Below are 19,058 nucleotides of genomic sequence, written 5' to 3'. Positions count from 1 at the left end.
TGTCCAAAATCATTAAAAAAAGGCCATATTATAGTATGTCATTCAAAATCACGAAGAACCATCACAGTATAGTATGTAGTCCAAATACATGAAAAAATATCATGGTATGTTGTGCAAAATCATATGATCTAAAATCATGAGAAATCGTCAATGTATGGTTATGTTTTCCAAAATCATCACAAAACTGTCACAGCATAGTATGTGGTCCAAAATCATGAAGAAACATCATAGTATAGAATGTTGTACAAAATGATGAAAAAAAAGAAGGTCATAGTGTAGTATGTCTTCCAAAATCCCCAAAAAAATGTCATATTATAGTATGTTGGCCAAAATCATGAAAAAAGTGTCATATTATAGTATGTCGTACAAAATCATCACAAAGCCGTCATGGTATAATATTTGGTCCAAAATCATTAAAAAAAACCATCAAAGAATAATGTGTCGTCCATCATCATCACATAACCATCATAGTAGTATATGGCCCAAAATCCTGAAAAAAACATCACAGTATAGCATGTGGTCCAAAATCATGAAAATACCTCAGTATAGTATGTGGTCCAAAATCAGGAAAAAACTTCATAGTATAGTATGTCTCCCAAATCATGAAAAAACATCATAGTACAGTATGTGGTCCAAAATTATGGTAAAACGTCATAGTATAATATGTCATCCAAAATCATGAAAGAACAGCATAGTATAGTATGTCACCCAAAACTGTATAGAAAGTAAAAGAATAGTATGTTGTCCCAAACAGCATAAAACTTTCACAAAAAATAGTCATAGTATAGTAAATAGTGAAAAAAAGTCATAGTATAGTACTGTATGTCATCCAAAATAGCATAAACAATGTAAAATGTCCTCAAAAATAGCATAAAAAGGTCATAGAATAGTATGTTATACTATAAATAGTCATAGTATAGTATTTCATCCAAAATAGCGTGAGTCACTCTTCATTTAGTCTTTTTCTGTTATTTTGTCAACACCTCTACTTCATTCCCAGTTGAACTACAAGGTCCCATTACTGCAAACTGCACACATGCACACACAGTATATGCACATGTCTGTTTAACTCTGTAATTAGAAGAAATAGCCCAAGTCCACAAAAAATCTAACTATCCCCTTTGAAGGTTATACAATACACACTATATCATGCATAAAGATATTTCTGCAATTAGTGTATTATCTGCCCACTGTAGTGAAGTATAATGTTTTAGATAGCCTAGACATTATCCTATTATACACTCCCTCTAACCCAGTTATTTTACCAAGCCACATTTATAACAGGCAGAAAAAAGATTAGGCAATATCCAGGCAAGGGCACAGCTGTGTCCCCCTCATATCTCCTGGGACACACAGATAAATATGGATTGGTCATGTGGAATAGGTAATGTGTGTGTCTAACACAACCTGAGGCTGACAAGAAACATGGATCGATGGACAGGAGGGCCACACATAAACACCCACAAAGACGATCTGCCCCTTACGAGTAAGACAAGTGATACTTACTTTGACATAGGTGCGTTCCGTCTCCACAAGTTCACAGATGACTTTGCGAAGCTTGTCGGCATCGGAGAGCTGTCGAAGAGTTGCAGGAGGTGGGAAGGGCGAGTCTGGACTGGGCGAAGAGGACACACACTCCGAGGTATTCATGTCATGGAGACTGCGGCAGAAAGCAGCGACCTGCTCCGTACTCTACAAAAAAAATTCAAGGACAGAAAAGTGGAGGAGAAAAATATTTATCCAAATATCTATCAATCAGTACAGAGGCAGCACCTCAAATATTAACATACAGTGTTTCTTTCCACCTACTGATGTGCACAGGTTCATGACTGTGCAGAAAGTGAGCCTAGGAAGAGGCAGAGAGGCAGCGCTTAAAAAAAAAAAAAATCATTTGCACTAATTTGGTCTATTTTCAGTCTGTCATAACAATGACTCTCTGCCTCCCTCTCTTTCTCTCATAGCCCTCTTTTCCCTTGTGTTTTCTTCCTACTGAAGGATCAGTGGTGTAATGATTCATCTCTTTCATGGAATCAAAAAATACACACACAACAGCGTCTGTCCACATACAGTATGGGTTGCCTTGGAGACCAGCCCTGATGTGAATTAGACTATCATTTTGGACAAAAATAGACCCCACTTAGTAACAGCCCACATTGCCTAACTAATACGGTTACTTTGTTCGCAACAGGCTACAGTCTCGACGGTCAAAACAACACAAGGGTATTTTGGCTTTTGAGATCGATACAAACAGAAAACACAAAGAAAATTATTCATATCCATCAAAACCTTATTCAATTTCATGGGGACAGAATCTAATATATAAAAGATGTTTTATTTTAACAGATATGACAGATAAAGACAAATTGAGAAAGTTGCGAGGAGTAAACATTTATGGCCACATAAGAGAACCCACTTGATGGTATTGAGACTGAGTGCATAGCGGAGAGCTGAGAGGTCTCTGGTTGGTAATATAAGGATTTTTTTATAGGTCAGACAGAAGCCATTTATCCTGTCACAACTACAAGCTCCTCTGGGAAATAAAAAATATATAGCCTTGAACACCTGCAGAAGATAGAAAGTTATCATTCTCAGCTTAAAACAATCTTAATTAAGATCCAAGCTTCTAGTCTATCATCGGTTAACACATCAGAGGGCATCAAAACAACTTTGTGTTTTCAATTAGTCATCACTGTGCGTAAAAACAAGTGTATATATGAAACTGCATTGCTCATTTAAGTGAAATACAAAATGTTTTTTCAGACTTACAACAACTTGATGCAAGGTAAAAAAAAAACAGCCATTCACTAAACTATGATAAAAAAATACAAAAGCGAAGTATATGCAGAACAAAGGAAGAACATTGTGTTATCCTGTGACAGTCACGCAGCTTCTCATGCAGTTTTGCAAATGACGATGATAATCAGTGTTGTTATCTAATCAGACAGACACATCCATATGTGATGCACGACAGCAGTTTGTCCCCGGTGACAATGTTCCCAAAATAATCAGGCAACTCCCAGATCAACAGATGAACTAGGAAGTGCTGTCATGTCTGGAAACGTAATGTCATGTCAAGCAATTTACACCATTGCACTGGTGCTATTTTAACTACATCTGTAGTAAAATATCTGCTGATGATGTTTTGGCTGAGTAGAAAAATGTTAGATTAAACACAGCATGTGCATGCAACTAAGTTCCGTTATTTACAAAACCATTTGGATGTAGTAAGTGGTTCTAAAAAATCCAGTTCCCTGAGAAAGGTCTATTAACCTTGAAACACCCCATTATCAATGAATTTACTGCTGACAGTGTGCAAAATATATTTTTACACAAAAAATCTGCATGAGAAATCCTGTCAAAACACAATTGAGATTTGCTTCATAAGCATCCTTTAAAACATACTTCATCACAAGACATATGTTTTCTTTCTCAGTACATGTCTGCATTCATTCCTGCAGCACTTTCTGATGTGATGATACACATCATGATACGGCCACATGTTAGTCCAAGTGCAGTATGACAACAATGAGTTTGATGAACAAACACACTCAACAGCAGGACAGATTCAAATGTGCAACCTTTAAAATAAATGCAATGCCAAGAAAAGAATCTGTAAATAAACCTGATTCTTTCTTACCCAATTAAGTCAACTGAGCCCAACCAGTTTTACTGAGCCTAATAACACAGCCACAGCCCAGTCATTGTCTTCACAATCCCATTCACAAAATAATTAACACCATGACAGCCTTGGGTGTATGGAAAGTCATGACATGGCAGAGTAAGAAGAAAGAACAGAGGATGGAGGGGGATCAAAGCCTCCAATATCACATGAAAAGAACAATATGTAGATAAGAGAGGCTGTCATGGGCAAAACTGTGAGATGCCAGGGACCAGCCTGTCCCCTTGCAAATGAAATATAGATTAAAAGCAGTTTCAAAGCATGAAAGCACAGATGATGGCGTAGAGAAGATTGCACGTCTGCCCTATGAAACTGAGCCTAAGATCACAGCTCGGGGTGCCAAAGAGAGAAACTCTGCAACAGCAACAAAAACAGTCAGGGTAGGATGTCAAGCAGAATCCAAGTCATCTGTGGTCAGACCTGTAGAGTCTAAGCTCCTACATACAGCATTTCATTTTGGCATCCTGTGGAGTATTTCAGTGATTACGGGGCAATTCTGCGACAAAACAGTGACTCACAGCTTCCTCTCATCTGTCTCAAGCAGCCAAGAGGAGGTGAGAAACAAATGCTGTAAAGGAAAAGGTGTTTTACTCTCACTGGAATAAGACAACAGCAGCTTGCCATCTATCACAGCAGTAGCAAGAGGTAGCGAGTTAAGGAAAAGGTAAACAAAGCAGGAATCTCACCAGATGAAGCATGTCATAGATGGAGTCTGAGGAGCGCTTGCTGTGTTTGCTCCACTTTAGGACAGACATAGCCAAGTGCAGGTGGACCGTCGTTTTAAGTGCCAGAGAGAAAGAGACTCCAGGCTTTGGAAAAAGTCAAGTATATACTGCGCCTCTCCAACACATGTCTCAGCCTTTCTGTCTTTCCTCTTGTTGTAAAAAAAAAAAGAGAAGGTGCTGTGGTGCTTGTGATGAGGGATGAGTGAAGCTGCTTAGCCTCCTCCTCTCCGCCCACTAGCGCTTACAGCCTTCCAACTCTCCTTCTTTTCACCCTCAGAGTCTGCTGTAGTTCTGTCACTGATATCCTGCTCTGGTGTTTTCTCTCCCTCTCTCTCTTCTCTAAACTCAGGCACACAGTGTAAGTGTGAAGATCTGTCCAACTCCAGCAGCATTGTAAATGAGTCTTGATAATCCTCCAGACCGGGGAGAAAGCAGGGGAGCAGGAGGGAAAGAGTCTCCTCCGTAAGGCTGTGGTAGAGCAGGATTGGCTGGGTGAGCTACACCGCAGTAGAATATAAATGCAGGATTTCAGGAACAGGGGGAGAGTGATGAGGAGAGGGGAGCTGTAAGGGAGCAGGCTGCAGAGGAAGGTGAATACAGGAACAACCGGTGTGGGAGGTTTTACAGGGAAGAAAATGAAGAGTGGTAAATTTTGCACCGTGCCAAAATGTATTAAGTAATAAATCAAATGGGGAAGGAGCATCACAAGCCCAGAGACAAGTCCTTGCTCAGATCGGTAAAGGAGAGAAGCAAGGCAAATACATCAACAGATATTATCACATATTTAGAAATCCTCCATCTCTGAGTAGTTTTCAGTACTTATGTTATCATTGAGAAAACTTTCTGGTGTTTCCTTTTTCTCAGTTATTGCATTATTTACAAGAATGGCTCTCAAACACACACCAACAAAGGGCACTTTGCCCAGAAAGTGACAGTGGTAGAGTATAACCAAGTCCTTGCTATGAATGTCTAGCACTAACAAATATGACCATTTAAATGCACCCCACAACAAGTAAAGGGGTCATAAACAGAGGAATGGACACTATATTGCAAATAGCTTTTTTAATATATCTTTCACAGGTCTCTCGTGTAAAACAAAAAGATCTTGATAGGACTTTCTGGTAAAATAAATAAAAAGAGTGTTGCCCTTTAGTGCAATAACAAAGAGGTTTGTGTCAGATCCAAAGCACAAAACAAAATGAAAGTAATCAATCTCTCAAAGCATTCACTTTAAAGCTACTGTAGACTATTTTTAACTTTACTCCCTTGTCAGAGTTACTGCAAATTTTCACTGACTATAATCTAAAAACATTTGTTGCAAAAAGAAGTTTTAAAGGACCAAATGGCCATCATGTTTCACATAAGGGGCTCACTTGCCAAGCCAAAAAGCAGATCAGTTCGCCAATTTGTATGATTTTGTTTTATTATTAGTGAGCTTGTGGTGCAATGCCAGACATCATTAAGACATTTCAGATACAAAGCCTTAAATCCTAACTCATCTCTGAACTTTGAAGTTTTTCAGAGTGCAGCATCTTACTCTGATTTGCCTTGCTCTGATTCATCAAATACTTTCAACACTACACAAAGACAAAGGAACTAGCATCAAAGAGAGAGGAAGGGCAGTCAGCATTCAAAGAAAAACAAAGGAGCAAATTAACAGGACAAATCACTACTATGATAGAATGCAGAAATCTACAGATGTTTTTCCCTATCTTTTGCTCATATCCAAAATCCATATCCTTGTTTCATTTATATCCATTAAATTATTCTTACTAGTTTTTTCACAGGCTGTTCACTAGAATTGGTAAAATATTTGATTAATTGCTGCTCAATAACAAAGCGAGGTTACATGATGGGACTGAAGAGAGAACAGATAAAAGAGCAGTAATAAGACAAGTCAAAAGGGCAAGTGGGCTGACACTGAGATAAGGATATCATAGCGACCCTTGGTGTTCTCCCAGTTTAGCTCCTAATTAAAGTTGATACAATGAGAAATGATGTCAAGTGTTTCGATAAGAGATGAACTAATCGTTCTTTCTGGAGCCCAGTTGTCCTTAGGAGTCAGCTAGTTGCATACTTCTTTTTTTTTTACAAGTCAGCAGGTCAATTGTTAACAGGTGATAGTATAATGAAAGGGGCATCCTCAAAAGGCTCAGCTGTTAACAGGCAAGGAGGGGGCAAGGTTCACCACTTTGTGAAAAACTGTGTGAGAAAAACAGTCCAACAGTTTAACAACATTTCTCAAAGCACTATTGCAATAAATTTAGGGATTTCACCTACAATCATCTACAATCTCATCTCTTTTCATCTACAATCCATAATATCATCAAAAAAATCACAGAATCCAGAGGAATCTCTGCACATAAGGGGCAAGGCTTCAAACTAAGATTGAATGCCTGTGACCTTTGACTCATTATGCAGTACTTCATGACAAGGAAACTACTACGATACAAGGATATTACTAGGTGGGCTAAGGAACACTTTGAGTAAACACAGTTTGACAGAGCATCTACAAATGTAAGTTAAAACTTCACCATGCAAAGCTAAAGCCATATATCAACAACATCCAGAAAAGCTGTCTCTGAGCCCCAGCTCAAAGGTAAAGGTTTTGGAGCAACATATGCTACCATGCAGATGATGTCTTTTTCAGGGATGTCCCTGCTTATCCCATAATAACAATGCTGAACAACAGTCTGCAGGTGTTACAACAGCATGGCTTCATAGTAAAAGAGTGCAGGTACCAGAGCAGCCTGCCTCCAGTGCAGACCTGACTGAAAATGTGAGGGTATTATGAAGCTAACAATACTGTATGTCGATGGACAGTTGACAGCCTGTTGAGCAACTGAAGAGGGAGTGGCAAAGAATTACACTTTCAAAACTTCAACAAATAATGTGCTCAGTTCTCAAATGCGTTTAAGTTTTTTTAAAAGAAAGGGTGATATCACACAGTGGTGAACGTGCCACTATCCCAACTTTTTGAAATGTGATGCAGGCATCAAAGCAAAGTTTTATCATTTAAACATTAAATATCTTTAATGCCTATCTTTGTGCTGTATTCAGTTGTATTTGCAAATCTAACCACTGCATTTTGTTTTTGTTCCCACTTTTTTTGAACTGGGGTTGCAATTGCTTGTTGTTACCAATCTTGCTCTATGATTTCTTTTGTAATCAGTGTCTGCAAGTCCATTTAGAGTTAAAATGCAATTGGAATGCAAGCTTAATCAAAGACCCATCTATCACTTGGCTGTTACATTCTAAGCAAACACTTCACTTTGCCTCAAGTCACTGATGCATAAATGCATTTCATTTAGCAATGATGGCATATATTAATATTTAGGTCTCTTTTGATTTTTGTTGTCAGTGGCTAGTAAGCGCAATTAAAACAGTTGTGTCATAAAAGGAAAAGAAAAACCAGATGCAGATTTGTGTTGAGAAACATGGGATTAACTTTGGGATAATGTAGGCATGGAAACATTTGAAGGATATGCTTTCGGAGGTTTTCTGGAGTGATATTCAATCAGACTCCACAAATGAATAATAAAACTGTGCTCTTACTTTTCTGCACTCAAAATCACTGTACATCTCAGAGTCGTCGTCCAGGCTGTCTCCTGAGCTCTCAAGCAACAGTCCCACCCCATCGTCCAGGATCTCCTCTGCAACAAACATAACAGTCATGTATGAGCCTCATGAAAAGCTGTAAGGATCCTTTTTTCTCCAAATTAGATGATTCCACTTTTAAAAGCACTGTAAAATGCTTTAGTAACATTGTCCTTGCTGTGTACTTTTTTATTAAAAATAAGTTCATACTGCAGCTTCTAAATAAGTTTGAAATAGCCGCGCACAGATGCCATGGGATATGACCAAATCATTGTATTAGGTTGTACTTACCATTTTTGTTTGATGATCCATGGTTATTGTTGTGTTGATTAATTTGCAAGATGTTAGGAGAGTTGCTGTGTGACACTTAACTGACTTGAAAGATTGTCGCGTTCATATAAAAAAACAAAAAAATCCAAACAAATGTTCACCCAAAATAAACAGGCTTTTATAAAAACAAAGTTCAAATCAATGGGGCAAAAATGGATTTATCGAACAATAAAAGTGAGATTTTGACCAAATATCCAGCATTTGAAGACTGTAGCTTCCTTCCTGCTCTACCCATTTCAAACACCTGAGATGCCAGGTCAGGTGTTACATTCAAGTGACCCTCCAAAAAATGGGAAATTAGAAAGACTAGCTTGAAATGGCTCTGACAGACCTTCATGTAAAACCTGACGACCTTATCACAATAATCCACAAAATTAAGCTACAACACACTGCTGAGAGCCTCCTGTCCTCCCTAATTAAGACCCTGTATATTCACTGTATTTGCATAAAGGAAACTGGTGTCACTGAGGACACAAGCGATAAATCTTTTCTGCATACAAGCAAAACAAATCTGAGCTTGAGAACTGCATCCTTTTGCCCTCTGGTACATTTGCTATCCACTGGTATTAAGTGATTACAGGCCAGCTGGGTTTATAAACACGGCCATGCTGTGAGCAACTGATGGCTTTAATACGCTGTGCATAATTTCTGGAAGTCAAAGATTTGAAGTCAAACTCTTTAGTATTGTCCACTAATTGGACCTGTAAATGTGCCAAGTTGCCAAGTGCAGCTTTAAATGAATATGGAAAAAAAAAAATTAAAGCGGCCTGGATTTTTTTTCAGGCTTTATTTGATGGAGCTTCTCACCTTGACTCTGGGAGAAGATGTCTGTGTAGAGATCTTCCTCTGCATCTGAGCGGCGTGGCGGCAGGTAGCAAAGCTGACGGCGCTCCACAGAAGGCAGGGTGTTGACCGTCAAAGCCAGCGAGGCTTGAGAGAAAGCTGCCTTCATGTCGGAGAAGTTGAGACTGTGAGAGTCTTTTCCATTCAGCTGAAGTATTTCATCCCCTGCATTTAGACCTGCAAAGTGTGAACACCATCAGCTTTGATTTAATTTACTGCCCCTCATGTGTTAATCAATCAATAATATATCTTGTTTTCACTACTGATTAACAGGCTATTATCTCCTAATAAAGATGATGAGATTAAATTATTGTAAGAAACAAAGTAAAAACACAACTTTGGAGACCATTAGTTTCAGATTCATTGTCTTTTCTTTTCCTCTCAGACCCACAAGCATTAGCATGACCCACTTCTCTATGCCCTTTAAAGTGTTAGCTGCTGAGACAGCGCAGGTATCTCATTTTCTGCAGCACAGCATCACTGCATGTGTTCTACCTGCACTCTGACCAACCCCACCAAGTCATTTTCACATTACTCAGCCCCTCACGCTTACTTCCTAGCAGGGGTACCAATACAAAGCAGCTGCAGTGAGGTGTTGTACAGCAACATCCTTCACAAAGGCCAGTGAGAGGCAGTGTGGTTATTATTATAGTAATCAACGGCTCTTGAGAACTGCTGTGCTCTCTGAAACCCTCCCTGCCTATTCAAAAACATGCCTAATGCATTTCTAAAGAGATGCAGTAAAAATGTCTATTGACCTTGATGTGAGAAAAAAATGCTTTGAAAACATATGTAAAAGAATGTATAAAAACAGCGACCTCAGTTTCTTTTTCTTTTTTTCTCTAGCTGTAACTTATCAGATCATGGACACGTATTGAGCGTCTTTGGAGGGAATCTATTTGATGGAAATAAAGGGTAATGAACCTTTGGCGAAGGCTAATCCACCCGCCTTCACATCAGTGATGTAGAGCTGCTGTATGCCATCCTCCTCCACCACTGAAATGGAGAAACCTGGAGGAGGAAAGGAGAGGTGAAAAGAGGAGAGAGAGGGAGAGTAAGAAGGGGGACTCTTATATAAAACACATCAGAGGGATTTGTGCAGCACAAATGGGAATGGTCTGAAAAAAACGCAGGTCGTGTATAGGTCAAAGAAAAGCCATTATTATGCTGAAAACAACAGCACTACATAAATTTGTTGACACTGAGATCATTACAGCATCTTAACTGAAAAAAAAATCATATTATAAAATGTAAATGTAAGGAAACTGCGCAGGATAATTTAAATGGTTCTTACCATAACCAATCATGCAGGATTCATCTCTGTCAAACTGGATTACTTTTGTAATTTTGGAGCAGAGCTCAATTTCTTTGTAAAGCTGTGAAGAACAAAAAAAGTTATTATAGAAATCATGAAACAACGTCTTAACTTGTCCACATTTTGGTGGGTGGGTTATTGGCAGCATGGAAAGAGAGCTTTAATTTTGTCTATTTGTAGACAAAGCTGCTCTTGTGGAGTCATTATGCAGGGTGGTCCATGACATGTCATGATTACATGATGGAAATGCAAAAGACACTACAGATATTGTTTATCAAAGTTCTCTATGAATAGATTTATGTTTTAGTGCACAGTTCTCAAAGGCAAGCATTTCTTAGGAGAAAACAGAACAAATCGAAAAGATAAAAATTCAAAACCCATTAATAATTCACAACAAAGAATGCTATTATGGTCTTATATTCTCCATGTTTTCTCCATGCAATCACAAGAGTTTCCTCAAACATTTTTTTTTATCTTTGTAATCTTTTCAAATGGAGAAGGTGGTATAAGGTCATGTTTAAGCAGGTAGTTACATACCAAATCGCACACATCCTCCTCTGGTTTGGGAATGTAGAATTGCACTTGGTTTTCTATAAGGAATTTGAGTCTCAAGTAATGCTTAGTAGGATCGAGCTGGTGAGCCTGTGAGATGAGGAAAAGAGGACAGAAAAAGGATTGGTTATTTGATACCATAAATTTGACAGCAGCTTATCAGTGATTCTTTTTTTAAATGACGAGAAATAAAGATTAACAAAGCTATTCTGCTTTTACCTAGCAACATATTTTGTTACAATGAGATACAATAAGATTTGAGTCTTCCCTGACTTTATCCTTTATCTTTCTGACCCTGCAACACCGCTATTTGTCTCATTAAATGATGTTATGAGAGGCCAAACAGTAGCTTTCATTTCATAAGTTTCCAAGTCTTTACATTTTTTTTATGTAAACATCACTGAAGTGAAATGTTAACTGCTGGTCAGCTCAGGTCATTTGGGAATGGCCACTGTTACCTTGCAAATGGTTTCCAGAGCACAAAGTACCGACTCCCCTGGCTGGATGATGGTTAACACCGGCTGGTCATTTGGCAAACACACCCAAGAGGGGGTGAGGTGGTCGGGGGCCCAGATGTCACTTTCTGTGCTGGGCCGTGGAAGGCTTTTCACAGTGCCATCCTCACTTTTCTTTGAACAGAGACATTTAAAAGGCTTATTGAGTCTGCTTCTTTAGTACAGATTAATTTTTACTCTGTAAAAATGTTTTACTGCAAAGTTTAGGTTCAATTAAAATGGCTGAATATTTGACCAATGAGTTTTAGCCATTCCCAAAAGTAAACTCTCACCAGTAACTCCCATCTACATGTAGTATAGTACACTGCTAAACATCTGCTTAAAAGGAATGGAGAAAAGTGAAAGAAAGTAAAAGAAAAATGAGCAGTCTCTGCTCTGCAGCTTATTCAGGCTACATAGAGGGCTAATATTTCATTGACATCAGTGTTGGCTAAAGATTTAGTCAATTAAGTTCCCAGTCATGTTTGACCTACAACTCAAACAAAGAATAATTCCTCCTTACTGTGTGTTCCTTGGCAGAATCCACATGTAAGCCATCTACAGGCTTTTTCAACAGCTCTTCGCCATCAGCAAAGACCTGCTGGCACAAAAAAGGAGGTGGTCATAACTCAGGCAAAGATGTGGAGGATAAATGCTTGATCAAAATGCAAAATAAATATTTTCATAGCCATGGCAGTTCTATCTATTGCCTTAAAAATTCAAAATAAAAGGTATTTAATAATAAATATCACAGACCTGGTTGATACTAGGGTGTGCTTTTGATTTTTTCTTTGAGGTAGTATCCAGACCCCAGAGGGAGGAGAACCTGCTCCTGCGCTTGCTGCAGGAACGAGACATGGCCTGTGTTCGCCGTCTCACTCCGTTCTCTGTGCGAGCTGCCACCTGCATAAATATAACAGCTCAGTCAGGGTTCAAGCATACCAAATGACACATTGACAACAATCTGTTCGACGTCATGTCACATCACATTTTGCAAAAATGTGTAGCAAGCATTAATGCTTTGTACATCATATTCTCAGCAACAAGAGTCCAACGTAGGTTAAGGGGTAAATGAAAAAACAAAAACAGTCTTAAAAAGGAACACAAAATGAACATAAAAGCACAAAATGGTCAAAGTATTTTCAAACCATGGGCTCTACATTACAAAAAAAACAGATGAAAATTGAGGAAGCATTCTACCCAACCATCACTTAGAATTAGGTCTTTTTTTTATCGACTTATCTGGTTAAATAAAATGAGGAAAAGGAGTTACATGGACCTCAGCATGAATAGTTAATATACATTCACACATGAGAAATGGGCTCATGCAGATTTTTACACAACCTGGCATTTCTAGGCTACTCAGCTGTGAAGAAACAAGAGTAAAAGGTCTTTAAAAATATGCTGAATGAGGCATTAAAAAGCACTGTGCATGTAGGAGCAAGCATGCTCTAAACTTAACCTTAGCACTCATTCTGTCTGTTTTTGTTCTCTCAACTCTTTCAGCCCCTTTTGGACATATTGCTGATAAACGTATTCATGGAAGTAGAGTCGAGCAAATTAGATAGGAGTGCAACAGTAGCAAAGATAAAAAAAAAAGAGGAGAGAGCTGTTGGAGTGTCTTTTGTTAGACATCCTGGCCTGTTATCTGCCAGCTTAAACACCCACCTGCTCGAAAGCACTGCATTGGTGCTACCTCGCTGATCTGCAAAACATCTCTACAAATCAAATAGACGTTTTCCAGTACTACCAGTGCTTTTAGCTATGAAGCACGTAACCTCAGTGCAGCAGTGGGAGGCCAAAACTGAACCAAAAACCCACAAACAGATACCCTGTGTGAGACCCAGACTCCAAAATAGTACTCATATTGGAAAAACGTGGTTTGGCACCGTGCACGTCAGTTTCTGGAATCAATTGCCCGGTATGTATTTTGAGCGAGATACGATATTCTGCTCTGCTTACAATCTAAGCAACTTCTAAATATATGGGCAACGTAGTTTTAGAGAGATCATCCCACAACTGAAAGGTTACAGGTTTGATCCCTGCAACAGCTACAGTTCGTGCTGCTGAAGTATACTTGAGCTGCACATTGGTTCCTTAAAAAACTTGCTGATTTTAAGTCACATTTCTGAATTCTCCAGCTAAATGTGAATAAACTGAAATGTCTGTAAATGAGGGCTGTCTAATCAAGATGCAGTTAAGGTCCATACATAACACATCTTTTTTTGTTGTTGCTGTTATCACAATAATTGCTGGCCAACATTTCTTTCTTTAAGAGGCTATGCCAGGCTAACTTTTAAAAGTGAGAATAATGGTACTGTCATTATTGAGTCATGGGTACCCATACATGCCCACTTTATTCTCTACCCAATGCAAGTTTTTTTTTTGCTGTCATTTGATTCCCAATGAAGACAGTCTGATAAGAATTGCTTTACCGTGTCAATATGGACTTCATAACTGTTTTGTAAGACAAAATAATGGAAATGAAAACATGATTAATCGCAGTTAGCAATTGAAATTCTGCAATTAATCCCAATTTTAAAAATACATCGTGTGACAGCCCTGCTGTAAACCCAATATGTTAAAAAAAAGCATATCATGACAATTCCTCATAAAAACAGACTGAATGGGGGCATTTTTATAATAAAGATGAAGAAACAAGGAGGTGATATTTACCAGTGCATGGAAGGAAGAGACTGAGAATATACCCAGTCGGCCCATTGCCAGCTTGGTGGGGCGGGAGGCAACAGCCAGGAGCCTTTTGGGGTTGGGCAGCTCTCCCCCCTGCAGGCTGGCCAGGTAGCACCTGAAGCGGAATAGATCCATGTGAAACTGCTCCAGGTTCTGCTCCCACAGGAAGATCTGCAGAGTTAGAGGGACACAACAACACATCCGGTTAATTGTTCATCAGGGCTCTTGTTTGTCAACTTCAGACCAAGTTGGAGCATCTACTCTCTCACCCAGAAGCCCTTTTACCAGTTTGCTCCAAGTGTTGCCAACCTACGCTCTCGGTCCCTAATGGCTTGATGTTTACTGGGGCAGTAGAGCAGGACATTGTGATTATTCACTGGGCCGTCCCCACCCAGTCACGGTCCTGCGCTGGTGTTTAGAAGGGGTGGCCGGTGCCATGGCGGAGGGCTCTGTATTACTGCCAAGTAGCCCAGAGACGAGAAAGACACAATACTGCACATTCCACTGGCAGATAGAGGCTGGGAGCGTTTCAGCTTTCTAAGGAGCAGGCCTATATCCATTCAGCTCTGCACAATGTGAAACCTGACACTGCCGAACAGAACCGCTCCAACTAGGCACTACCTAACTCACCAAACAAAGGCCACTTGATCTCCCTTCTCTGTAAACAGACCTATTAAAAGACAAAATGAGCTTTGTGATTAATTGAAAAAAAGGCAGGCTATCCACTGGTGCCAACTACATACTATGTTTAAAAAAAAAGCAATCTGGTGGCCAATAGGTGTGTAGCATCAGCAGCCTCTAGCGGATGATACCCTTTGAGATCTGTTACTTAATCCCCTCATCCCTCATTCTGCTTCTCTGTCCATCTCATGTTTCTTGAGTCTGAAAACTCTGGGATACTGATATTGAAATACCTACTTACATGTGATACATGTAATTAAGAAAATATATAACCCGAATATATTTTGAAAATTAAAGTTCTTAATGTCACTTTAAACGTGGACCAGTAGGAGTGAAAGCGCATTTACATGATGTTAGAAAAAGTGAAATTATTGTGTTAGTCTAACTAAAACTGTACTTTTAAAGTGCATGTTAACATGTTAGTCTGACGGAAATCAAAGTCATATTGAAGTCCTTTTGACTTTGAAGTCGAACAGCATAAATTCATAGAAGAAAGCCGGGAAAAACAAAAGAGGAAGAAGGAAACAAAACAAAATAAGATGAAGGTAAAAAGTAAAGGGTAGAGTAAATACAAAATGTACAGTGCTGTGTTTTCAGTTTGACACACAACCTGTTTACAAAGTGCCAACTTGTTTGATTTGTGATGTAAAAGGTCAACTGGAAGAAGGTCCATTAGCAACTAGCTGAAAGAGGGCATATCACCACCTACCGTAGTACCGTAAGCAGTGGGGCGTACTTCTGTCAATAAATCCATTCTCCCCCGATGCTTGTATACTGGGACAAGGACAGCAGTCCATTTAAATGGCTCAAGCTATAACTGTGGCTCAACTTAACTATGGATGTAAACATACTGACTTGAATGCTACAGTAATTTGTTTCTAGGGTAAAGATGAAGTTCTTCCTTGAGCAGATCTCTGACTCTTCAAAGTTGTGGGGTGGTGACAGGAGCTTTTGTGTTGATGTAATACTTCATGACTTTTTATACTACTCCACTAAATCAGGACAAAGCTTGTCCATGGCCTTCCTAGCTTGTTAAGTTGCTAATCAGATCAGAAAAGTTTCAAATAGGTAAATAGGTTGGTTTCCACTAAAACCCGTTCCACTGTTGAGGAAAATATGCAATGCAAGCTGTACTTTTCTCCTTAATTGAAAGATAATTTAATATTGTGATGCATTAGGAATATCTAAACTAATCTGAATGTATTCTAGCAGCAGATGGGTTTTCTCATGTTTGGAAGACGCACTTGTCCACTTTGTTTCTATATTATATCTTTTTTCTGTTTTTGAAGTTATATGGACAAAGATAAAGTACTTGGCAAATGGTATTTACTACCCTGTACTTGAGGTATCATTCTGTTAGAATAACTATTTCATATAAAGGTTGAATGGGGAACAGAAAAAAGAAAATCTGAATCTGCAATAACAAGTACAACAAAATATAAATTGCATACAATTTTAAAAAACAAGTTTAAGTATACTCCTATTAAGTGTTTTTCCAAGTTGGCATGGTATTAACTGGCCTCCTAGGGAAACCAATCTAATTTCCAGACTTGTCTAGTCAGGATAATATTTTTTTGAATCCAACACAACTGCCTGTCATGTGAGGACTCTGTGAGAGACAAACCGAAGTGAGAAAGAAGAATATAACCTACTTGATCCAGGATCGTCTTCCTCTTCTTGGTGTCAGTAACAGCAGACAGCTGCATGTCTCCCATCTTCTTCATCTTCTCATCCATGTCTATCTTCTGCTCTAGCTTCTTGATCTCTGCGCGAAGCAGACGCACTGTATCCTCTCTGTGGTGCTGGCGGGCGACAGCGGTGGCACATGCCGAGTGGATGGCTGTGATCCAGTTCTCCAGTTCTGTCTGGCTGCAGGTCTGCGTGGGGACAGAAAGGGAAAGGTCAGAGGTTAAACAACACACCGACTCCCTGACATTCAAGATAAAAAAGACTCTTTATTCGCTTTTCCTGTGTTGATTCACTGCTAATTATAATAGCAAATCTGACTTTAAAAGAGCATGAAAGGCATAAAACATCACATATAGGTCAAGGTAATGCTTGCCCATGGGAGAATTTGCATTTAATCACAGACCAGATGACATTTAAGAATTCTTTTACCTGAAAGAGAAAAGCATCTCCCAGGGAGTTGCTGAGACAGAACACGAAGTCCTTTTTGGGATGCTCGGGTACAGCCTGGACAATACTGTTCTCAACCCAGATGGCATGTTTGGGAATACTGTTGTTGTCAATCACCGATCGGCCATCAGTCTCATAGAAGAACAGAGTGCAACCTGGAAAACCAAACCAATCAATGACATTTCAGACAGTTGCTGGCCACAATATCTCTGAAAGACTAACAATGACACCCATGTTTTAAATTTGTTTTTATTTTGTAAAAAGGCCAGATTTGCTCAAGCGATTTAATTCTGCTCTCCAGTGGCCGACATTAAGAAGTGCAGCTTGGCTGACTTATCAGCAGGGGAAGCATCATGATCATCAGAGTAATGATTTGATATGAAGCCCAGTCAAGTGGCATAAAATTTGATAATGAGGTTTGCATCATGCTTGAATTAACTACTGCTACTAGTGTAAGTTGAAGTTAGATTAGACTTTGAGTATTTCTTCATAAGCTACTATATGTCAGCAAAAACCTAAATATCAAAAGCTTACTGTGTTGACAGAACTGTATTAACACTGATATTATGGAATAAAATGTAAATGTCATGGATACATCGAGGGCATGACAAACCTTTCAGCGAAACCCAGTAACTCTTCCACTTGCGCCTCGTGGCTGACTCCACTTTCTTGTTCTTTTTATGTACGAGGAAGTTCTTAACAGCAAGCCTGCCAGCTTTGCGCACCATCCCCTGGGCGACACTGAGCAATGGGTCAGATTGATAGGCGGAGCTCATAGTGCTCTGCTCGTCACTCAGCGCAGACCCTGCCTCTTCCAAACTCTCCGTCTGGCAGGAGCTCATCTCCAGCTCTTGACGAAAGTTCTCGTACACGCCTTGTACACACTCACTGGCTCCACCGCCACTGCTGCTACCACTGTCGCTGCCAGCAAACATGCTCCTGCCGGCTGCTGAGCACATGGAGAAGGAGGCCGACATGGTCTTGTAGCGTCGGGACTGGTGCTCAGCCTCCACCGTCACCCCGTCGATGCCACTGTCCTCATACTCACTGCCCTCCCCGGCTGTGACATCCTGCGTCGTGGCAGAAGCATAAGACAGGTGAGACGGCATGGCAGCCACGTTTTCAGCATCACTAAGAATGAAGCCAGTCAAAACTCCTACCCTCACTGACAACTACGCTGTCTATGTACATACAGGATAGAGCCTCTCTTCTACACATTTTGCAAAAATTGTGTACTGAGGCCTAACGAAAGTCTGTGGGCTGCTTAATCCTGAGGTTCTGCTCAAAATTAATTACTCACAGCAAAGCGTCTGCTGTGTGAGTACAGCCTGCCCTCCCTGTGGCACCACAGGGTCTGCCCTCTCCTACCCACATGGCCAAAGGCTCCTGGGAGATGAAGGGGGTTACACCGAGCTCGGTATCTCCATCTGGTCACATGACACAATCATGTGCTCCACAGCTCCATTCTCTAGGGCTGATGGTGCCCCGCAGTGACAGGGCCACCATACACGTTTTACTGTTACACTCTTCCACAGGCCTCCCCTCATTAACATGACAAAAGACTGAGGCATTTCAAACAGGGAGTGACTTTAAGCTCTGCACACACACACACACACACACACCCTCTCGTCAACAGTCTTCTCTCCCAAGAAAAACAAGAGTTTGATCAGGAAACGACACATTGCTCCTCTGACATTAGCTTTCTTTTTACACTTAATCTGTTTCAGCAGCTTATTATCTGTGAGGTGAATGCAGGAGAGGAAACGCTCAGACACAATGGAGGGAAAATGAATGAGGGGAGCTCTCTTATTGGTGATGCCACCAGACTACATTAAGATTCTGCACAGCTTTTCATACTCTGTCCAAGGAACATGAAAGGAGCCATGACACAGCTTCAACAGTTCAGGTCCATGACATTTCACTAAGAGTGCCAAACGGACATGAATATACTATTTACATTTTAGGCAAAGAGGAAATGCTTTTGTTCTGTTTTCTTTGAATCGTACCACTTTTTA

General features: G+C 39.9%; 1 protein-coding gene across 3 annotated transcripts in view; it reads right to left on the bottom strand.

The window, feature by feature from the left end:
- Positions 1–19,058, bottom strand: part of LOC121943546 (rho guanine nucleotide exchange factor TIAM1) — a 105,040-nt gene that overhangs the window by 60,190 nt on the left and 25,792 nt on the right. For 2 of the 3 annotated variants that reach the window (XM_088079157.1, XM_088079158.1), the window contains exons 4-16: positions 17,657–18,113; positions 17,026–17,198; positions 16,560–16,784; positions 14,212–14,397; positions 12,292–12,438; positions 12,059–12,136; positions 11,500–11,670; positions 11,027–11,131; positions 10,469–10,550; positions 10,099–10,185; positions 9,139–9,351; positions 7,960–8,057; positions 1,507–1,692 (exon numbers count right to left, since the gene is read on the bottom strand). In XM_088079157.1, coding sequence (XP_087935283.1) covers positions 1,507–1,692; positions 7,960–8,057; positions 9,139–9,351; positions 10,099–10,185; positions 10,469–10,550; positions 11,027–11,131; positions 11,500–11,670; positions 12,059–12,136; positions 12,292–12,438; positions 14,212–14,397; positions 16,560–16,784; positions 17,026–17,198; positions 17,657–18,113 — 2,208 coding nt within the window. The remainder of the gene's footprint in view (positions 1–1,506; positions 1,693–7,959; positions 8,058–9,138; positions 9,352–10,098; positions 10,186–10,468; positions 10,551–11,026; positions 11,132–11,499; positions 11,671–12,058; positions 12,137–12,291; positions 12,439–14,211; positions 14,398–16,559; positions 16,785–17,025; positions 17,199–17,656; positions 18,114–19,058) is intronic. The other variant, XM_042487087.2, reaches the window with a different exon arrangement.

This window comes from Plectropomus leopardus, chromosome 6, assembly GCF_026936395.1.
Source record: "Plectropomus leopardus strain MGB_pleo_1.0 chromosome 6, ASM2693639v1, whole genome shotgun sequence".
Lineage (NCBI taxonomy): Eukaryota > Metazoa > Chordata > Actinopteri > Perciformes > Serranidae > Plectropomus > Plectropomus leopardus.
This window is presented reverse-complemented; position numbering and strand designations above follow the sequence as displayed.